The 9,022-nt window shown below is 33.3% G+C and overlaps 1 protein-coding gene across 2 annotated transcripts; it reads right to left on the reverse strand.

The window, feature by feature from the left end:
* Positions 1–4,825: 4,825 nt before the first annotated feature.
* On the reverse strand, positions 4,826–7,834 carry LOC131152821 (translationally-controlled tumor protein homolog). 2 transcript variants are annotated; one of them, XM_058104702.1, is made up of 5 exons: positions 7,487–7,834; positions 5,821–5,894; positions 5,483–5,611; positions 5,229–5,386; positions 4,826–5,131 (listed from the first exon to the last, which is right to left on the reverse strand). In XM_058104702.1, exons 1-5 carry the CDS (start codon positions 7,512–7,514, stop codon positions 5,014–5,016), a joined length of 507 nt encoding a protein of 168 aa, XP_057960685.1. In that variant the 5' UTR covers positions 7,515–7,834; the 3' UTR covers positions 4,826–5,013. The 2 variants fall into 2 exon arrangements, with proteins under 2 accessions (XP_057960685.1, XP_057960684.1); XM_058104701.1 differs by having other exon boundaries at positions 4,826–5,386; positions 7,487–7,830.
* Between the last annotated feature and the right edge of the window lie 1,188 nt (positions 7,835–9,022).

Below are 9,022 nucleotides of genomic sequence, written 5' to 3' on the forward strand. Positions count from 1 at the left end.
AGAAAATTATTCCTACAATAATACTCACGTAATTTTGCTGCTTGATCCAACGAAATTTAAAGGGTCAGGGCAATTAGGACGTTGACATGTGGCAAGCAAATCTTGCTGGACCATCTAGCAAGATTTGTCTGCAAATGGAACCGGCGCATGAGTTTGTCAACGAGTTTATCAATTGCATTTAAAAGTAAAAAAAGGAAAAATGAGGGGGTGGGGACACGCGTCTGCCGAGTCAGCAGAAGGGGCAGGGAGAGAGGCGAGATAGGAGAGAAAGGGGGGAGGGGAGGGGGGCGGCGGGCTCAGTCACTTCTATCAGCAAAAAAAGGGAGGGTGGGGCGAGTGGACATGCTCGCTCAATGGGAGAGGCAAGGAGAGAGGGGAGGTGGAATTGGTTTATATATATATTTGTTATAATTTTTTATATTTTATTTCTTATTTCATAATACTTTAAAAATATCAGAACTCAATTTAAAAAATATCGAGACTCAAAAATCGGGACTTAATTTTTTAAAATACTAGGACTCAACTTAAAAAAAAAAAAGAGGACTCAATTTAAGTGTCATTTAATGGTAAAAATATTTTCCACTTTTATTTATTTTTCAAATGAAACAAAAAAATTAAGTTAATTTTTTAATTACAAAAATTATACAAAAATAAATATAATAATACAAAATTTGAAATAATTTACTTTTGGGAATATTAAGACAAAAAATGACAATTTACTTTCTAATCACATAAAAAATTATTTAAAATACAAAGAAGAAATTAAATTTTTTATATACAAAAAAAAACACAACAAAACAAAATAAATATATGGAGAATGGTAGTTTTTTATTAGAATTGGTCAAAAATGAATAGAAATATAGTGAAACACAAAAAATCAGTTTTGATCTCAATTTTTTTTTTACACAAAACTCAAGATATTATTAGACACTCCGAATCACCTACAATGTCAAAATGGATCGAAATGTAGTAAAAACATAGAAGGTTGGGACGGGTGGATTGTGAGTCCCAGTATTTTTAAACTAAATCCCGGATATTTTTAAACTGAATCCTGGATATTTTCAAATTGAGTCTCGTATATTTTTAAATTGTGTCCCAGATATTTTTAAATTAAGTCCCGAATATTTTTAAATTGAGTTTCGGACATTTTTAAATTGAGTCCTAATATTTTTTAAATTGAGTCTCGATATTTTTAAATCAAGTCCCAGATATTTTTAAATTGAGTCCAGTATTCAATTGAATCCTGGATATTTTTAAACTGAGTCCTCAGTCCCAAATATTTTTAAATTGTGTCCCAGACATTTTTAAACTAAGTCCCACATATTTTTAAATTGAGTTTCAAACATTTTTAAACTGATTCCCGATATTTTTAAATTGAGTCCTAGTATTTTTAAGTTGAGTTCTGATATTTTAAAAAATTAAGTCCCGATTTTTGAGTCTATAGAATATAACAAGTTATAACAAAATTATTATTATTATTATTATTATTATTATATAAACCAATTCTCCTCCCCTCTCTCCCTGCCCCTCCCGCTAAGCATGTCCACTCACCCCCCTTGGGTTTTTTTTTTTTTTTTTGCTAACAGAAGTGATTGACCCCCCCCCCCCCCACTTCCCCTCCCTCCTCTCTCCCTGCCCCTCCCGCTGACTTGACTGACGCGTCCCCCACCCCCACCCCCTTGTTTTTTTTTTTTTTTTTTGTCTTTTAAATGCAACTGACAAAGTCGTTGACAAACTCATGCGCCGGTTCCATTTGCAAGCAAATCTCGTTAGATGGTCTAGCAAGATTTGCTTGCTACATGTCAACATCCCAATTGCCCTAACCATTTAAATCTCGCTACTTGATCCATCGAGATTTGTTTAAATCTCACTGGACCAAGCAGCGAGATTACGTGAGCATCATTTTTGGAATAATTTTTCTGAATAAAGTATTATTTAATATATTATAATAAAATGAGAAAAAACTTTGAAAACTTCAAAATGTCACTCTCTCTCCTTTTTGGACAACAGGGCGAGGGGTCCTACAACAATGAGTTGATGGTTGTTGAATCGAATTTTAATACCAAACATACATATTCTTTATAGAATGTAATACTAAAGCCATAAATCCGATTACAATACGATTCTAAACGTAATTTTGCGAAAATAACTAACCAAACATTTTCTTTTGTATTGCTTATGATCTCTTGTTTTCATTTGTTTCAAGATTTTTGAAACTATCAATGTTTTCCAGTTTGGATTTTCATAGCTACACAACATGTATCGAGCTTTTGAGAGAGATTAATAGTTGTCACACTCAAAAATCATGAAAAGAAAATGGTTTAATAAGTGTGCTACTCAAATAATTTGTAACTCATGTACCTGAGAAAACAAGTCTTCATGCTGGAAAGGTAGATGCAAAGTGAGAATGGAATTTGATTACATGGTGCCTTTGGAATCGAAGATGCAAAACGAGAATGGAATGAGTTTATCAAAGTGCGGATGAGACGTGGAGAAGTGTTTGATACTGGGTTAGTTCTTTAGCTAAGAGCTCTAATTCTTTTCGAAAATTAAAGATATCAGACATTACAATTTTGAAAGAGTTTCAAATTCAGTATCAGAGAGTTTGCGCCAGGCTTGGAAAAATTATTTCGTTGGTTAAACCCTCAGTAGGGTGGATAAAATTTAATTGTGATAGGAGTTGGCAATTCGAGTATTTCAGGAGGTAGATGAATCATTCAAAATTGTCATGGTATGGTGAAAGCGGTTTTTTCAAGTTATTTTGCAATGGTATGAACAAGGGTGCCTTTGGAATCGAAGATGCAAAACGAGAATGGAAAGAGTTTATCAAAGTGCGGATGAGAGGTGGAAAAGTGTTTGATACTGGGTTAGTTCTTTAGCTAAGAGCTCTAATTTTTTTCAAAAATTGAAGATATCAGACATTACAATTTTGAAGAGTTTCAAATTCAGTATCAGGGAGTTTGCGCCATGCTTTAAAAAATTATTTCGTTGGTTAAACTCCTAGCAGAGTGGATAAAACTTAATTGTGATGGGAGCTGTAGGGGCAATTCGAGTACTTCAGGAGGTGGATGAATCATTCAAGATTGTCATGACATGGTGAAAGCGGTTTTTTCAAACTATTTTGTAATGGTACGAACAATAGTGCGAAATTAAAAACAATTGTGGAAAGAATTCATTTATGCAAACAACTTCATTATTTTAATGTGTTTATTGAAAGTGACTTGCAAATTGTTGTTAATTGGTTTCCAAAAAAAGTAGATGTTCCTTGTGGTATCTTTGGGATTATTGGGAGGAGCTCGTGGTGGAACTAGAAGGAGTGAATTTCATGGTGATCCATCAATATAGGGAAGACAATAGTGCGACTGATTTTCTCCCACGTTCTCTGAAAAGTATCATTTGGATGGATAAGTTGGGTTTCACTTCCTTTCGTCATTAGTTCATCCTCTCGATTTTTGTTTGGTTGATTTAGATTTTAGTTTATTTTTTATTTTTACTTTGATAGGCATGCTTAGATTTGTTTTCTATTTAACTTTATTTAAATTTGTAATTCTGTTTTGGTTGGTTGTTGGTATTGTTTTTGGGAATTCTTTAATATTTTTTATCAATAATCTCTCAATGCTTATCTTGTAACCATGGTTTTTCCCCACCAAAAGTGAGGGTATATTAATAAACAATTGAAGGTCTCTCTCTCTCTCTCTCTCAAATTACTCATTACTTAGAAAAGTTGTATACTCAAAATACAAATTTTATCTCCTAGGCTATACGCTAGTGGCCACTAGAGACGAATTCTCTCCAAAAGGAAACATGAATGTGTGCCTTAGAACATTTCTAAAGCATCAAATTAAGAAAATTCAAATATAGAACAATTACTCGCACAACCAGTTAAATAACATTCAAAATCTTAAGAATTAAAATGTTCTATCATTTAAAAAGGCCCAAGTGAATCAATAATTTTGTTGTAAAAAATAGTATTCCCATTTTGAGATTCAACTATTCCTTGATTTGAGTGGATATAATATTGCTTACTGTGTACTTTTGCACTTGGAGAAAAGGAACATAAAAATAAATTTTGTTGTATTTTTTTAAATAACTACAAAAATTTGTTCAATTACCATTAGAATTTTCAAAAAGTAACTGGTCTCAAGGAAATTGCAATGACCACCTACTAATGAGCCTTCCCAACAATAACAGTACCTTGTTTTAGATTGCAAGAGACCAAAATTTTCATAAAATAGTTATTAAAGATGCTACCATTCAAATTATTTTATTGGACAGAGGACATTTTTCTTCTATAAAATTTGCTAAAAATACTAATCTCAAGCAAAATTTTTACTTCTAGAATGTCAAAAACCTCGCCCAAATTTTAAGTTTCATAATACCTCCTAATATTCAGCAAAAATATACCAACCCTTCCTTATATTTTACAAAAAAAAAAAATTAAAAATTAAAAGTACAAATGCTCTAAAAATCAAATCAGGAAAAATAAAACCTCCACAAAAACATGAAAGCTTCACCTAAAAAAGATTATAATATCTTTTTGTCAAATCTCAAAAAAAATAACCCAACTAATTCTTGGGACAATATGACCTTCCCTTCTCACCAAATAATTAAATCCAAAATTCAAAACCCTAACCTACAAAACCAAACACACAAGTATGGCCTTTGCCAAACAACAAACAGTTAACAATGGCCTTTGCCAGCAGGCTAGCGAATGAATCTAATTCCTGTCTCCTGCTTCACATAATACAATTATAAACGCTTCAAACCTATGAGAATCACCAGACCATCCCTCTCAAAATAACAATTGCGATCTTTTAAGAATGAATTAGCAAGGTACACCCCCAAGAAGGTAATGTTTATTCATCAAATGAAGTGTGCAATTAGAGACACAACTTTTGAAACCTCGACTCCTGTAAGGCAATCTTACACAGTAACAAAAACTAAAAGGGAAAAGAAAAACATAATTAATCTAAAACTACATAAAGCCCATTGGGCTGAGGCAAAAACTCTTGTTTAACACTTGACAGCCTTCAATCCAGGTGCAAGGTAGAGGAAGGTTGGATCCGTGGCACCATCCTTGTAGTACGCAAAAACCAGACCACCATCATCATGCATGCTCTCCCCCTTGAAACTGTAATGCACATACAAACATTAAAATGGATGTTAGTTTCAGATTTACCCAAGAATTCATTTTGATGATCCATGGAAAGAGGGAGAAGTTCACATACAATTGGAGGTCCTTGAGCTTTGCAAGCAGGAACTTGGTTGCTCCCTCGATGTTCTTCTTAAACTCCTCTTGTTTTTCCGGTTCCAACTTAGGTGTCAACAGCTTGATGTGCTTCTTCATGTGCGCGACAAACAGCTTCTTGTCATAAGAAGGTTGCTCCTGTAAATGATGTGAATCACTTGTTTGGGATATCAGGTGGAAAAACTAATAATAATGACATAATAATAAATAATACTGTATGATGAATTCACTGACCTGAAGCCTGAATGTGTCGACGATATCGACAACCTTGACAACTTGGTCATCAACACCTTCATCCTCATCAGCACCTTCAGCAGAAGGGTTAGCTCCAATGTCTACGTTGACTGCTCCTTGTACGACCCACTGCCAAACCAAAACACATGAAATTAATCCTACTTGTTCAGATGGATGCAACCCAGCAAACATCATAAAAACATGAACTATTGACATAAATCCAATGCATGTCACCCTAAAAGAGGAAAATCTACAAGAACGTATAATTGGGAAAAAAAAATTCTAAAAATGAGGAAGACAACGGAATTAGGGCTTGGAGAATAAGGAGAAATTCCAACCTTGCCTTCCACTTGCCACAACATTCCATTTTCGATCTCCTCATATGGGAATGAGTCGGAGAGAAGCTCATCACCTGGAAATAATTCATAGTTTATTTTGTTAATTACTTAATCAAATAAAACAAGTGGCATTACAAACCGAAGCAACATTTTTAAAAGAACAAATATGGGGAATTAAATACTGAAAACCCATCGTACTAGTGACCTGTACTTTATAACAATCTACCAAATGGCACTTCCTCTCTTACAGCATTTGATGTGAATCACTGCCCTTAGCACTTTATTTGTGGGTTTTTTTAGCAGTGTGCTTTGCTTTTAACGTATTTATTAATTGGCCCCTCACTGTATTCTGCTATTTGCAACTTGAAGATTCATTTTTCACAATTGTTTAGGTCGACATTTGGTGGTTCTTGATGGTTTATTGATGGTACTCTAGCATTGTGCTTGTATTCACTTAATCAGTAACTCTTTTGTCTAATTCATTATCCGATATACCCAATGATTCATTATAAGAAAGATTAGTGAGAATGATTGTGGTTGTGGATGGATTGTGGTGGGTTTCTAGAAAAATTTGGAGAGAGATACATAATAATGTTTAAGGCCACATGACCATTATAGGGTTTCATTCAATTATGTTTTAAGTATCTTAGTGACGGACGAAGATCACTATGTGCACATATTAAAATTAAAGGTTAAAATATTACATTTTGATATCAAAGAAGTTAATATACATTCTAGCTAAAACTAAGGGGTCTTCATGTAATTTATCCTCCAAATAATACCACACAAGCCACACAAGAAAGTTGGCAAATATCAATCTACAATCCAAAAATGGCATGCAACTATGCAAGTAAAATTGTTCACATCAAAAAATAGCTGCTATTCTGGGCTCCAGTTGGGAGGATGAATTTCCAAAGGTGGATTTGGATTTGTGTGAATTTGAAAAACATATTTACATTGGTTTCTTCTAAATCCACAAGAATCCAAATTCAAACCCCAAAATTCATGCTCCCAAATGCTACCTAAGTTTTAAAAAACCTGGCAGTGGTATGCCAAAGCCATCTGTGGATCACGTAAGAAGCTATGCAAAGGGATATACTATCCGAGGTATGTTGTAAACAGCCATACAACCCAAGAAACATAAAAGCACAAGTCTTTAGCATAAACAGGGTTATATAACCAAAAACAATAACAGAAAAGTAAAACCATAATAGACCACAACAAAATCAATCTAAAAAATCTGTGCAGGAAAAAGAAAATCCTCCCTTCAGCAACATTAGTTTAGACGAAAAATTCTCCCAGAAAAACTCTCAAGAGGAAAATACAAGACCGGAAAACCCTTTCTCAAGGGTTATCCTGCTATAAATTAAGGGGAAACATCTAATATCAAATGTTCCTTCAGCTAGCTTCGTAAAACCATAATAATAGCAAATATAACTCTACGCTTAAATTCAATTTTCCACGTGTTCAAACAAATATATATATATAATCCAAGGCAAACCCATCTCCCCAAAAAATTCCTGGGGAGAATTGAAACTTTCCGTCAAGACAAACAGTCTCCAATAACACAAAAAGCCATCCAACAAAGAAAGACCCACAAGGGAAAACATGATTACAAGGAAGAAAATAGACGAAGAAGACGAGGAAGAGAAAAAGAAAAGAGTACCCGAGAGGAGATCCTGATAGACGATCATGTTTCAGACTGTTTTCTTTATCTCTCTGCGGATGATTGATGAGAACCCTGAGAGAACAGAGTAAGGGAGAGAGCGTGAGAGGTCGTCCGGGAGTCGCAGGCCGCGAGTACTTATAGGGATAGGGTTTAGCGGACTCCGTAAGAGGTTTGTGGATTACCGAAATAGAGCGTGGTTTTGCTGAATTTACGGCGGAAACCTCTGGAGCCCTGCGGAGGCGGTGCCGGCCAAAAAGGAAAGCACAGTGTCGTGTAGCCCCACACCTCTCTTTCAATTGGATTTCAATTTTCATCCAACAAATTTTAGATCTTTTTATGTTTTCTCATACGATAAGAACTCAAAATTTAATGAATTTAGGCTGCCTCGCGATCAGAAGTTACCGTTGGGAGGAGTTTCATCTAAGAAATATTTGAAAAAGTTTAAAATGTTATGGAATGTCTGAGTGTGGTAGACTTAGGTAATGCCATTTATTATTTATTTTATCAGTTTTAATTATTTAATATTAATATAATAATTAATTATCAGTAAGGGTATTATGGTCATTTCATGTTTCTGAAAAATGAGGGTGACACTTATATCTGATAAGATATTCTAATTTACTCATGATTTAAAGATTTAAATCTTAACATATAACTTAAAAAATGATAAGAAAATGAGGATATGGAAGAATTCATTTTTTTTATATTGGTTATTAAAGAAAGTAAGAAAGAAATAAAAAAAAATCAAATTAATGGATAAATTTTTAATTTTATAAATAATTAGTTTTTTTTATTATTTTTAATTATATTAGAATAAATTTTTATTTTATTATTTAGTATAAAGAAAAAATATAATGAAAAATGAGTTTTCTTCTTATTTTTCTATCCTTTTTTCAGCCAAAATTTTTAATCCAAATAATTCTTATATATTTAGTTCGCAAAATAAATACGCATTGTAGTAAGATGAAAAATGGATACAATAAAATATTTCAGATGTGAGTTAATAGTTATCCCTCTATATTTATTATCCAATATTTAGTAAAAAATAAATAAATATTCTCACAATAAATTTTGAAAAGCATTACTTGTTTATTCCTATTATGTAATCAGAAAAAAATTTCACATCATTACTTGCTTTTTGGTAACATATATTTTTAACTAATCTATTCTAAGGATAATCATTCCTTAAACCAAAAGTGAGAATAAGATCTAGATCTCCTGAATCACATTGTTGTATGCATGTCTACCACTATACTTTCACTATAATTTTTACTACTACATATATACCAAAACGAAAACGGAATAAGACCTTTATCTCGATTTTGGATCAAAACTCGAAAATTCTCGAAATGAAATTCCAATCTGCTATCCTCAAAGAGATTCTCCTCCTGATCCACATAGTAACGTCGGATCGTTGACTCGGGTAACAAAAGACCCAAAATCAGAGAGAGAGAGAGAGAGAGAGAGAGAGAGAAAGTGTTCGAGTTCTAGAGAGAGAGAATTTTGGTTTCTTCTTCATTAAGCAAGTGATTT

The sequence above is a fragment of the Malania oleifera genome, chromosome 4, assembly GCF_029873635.1.
Source record: "Malania oleifera isolate guangnan ecotype guangnan chromosome 4, ASM2987363v1, whole genome shotgun sequence".
In the NCBI taxonomy this organism is placed as follows: Eukaryota; Viridiplantae; Streptophyta; class Magnoliopsida; order Santalales; family Ximeniaceae; genus Malania; species Malania oleifera.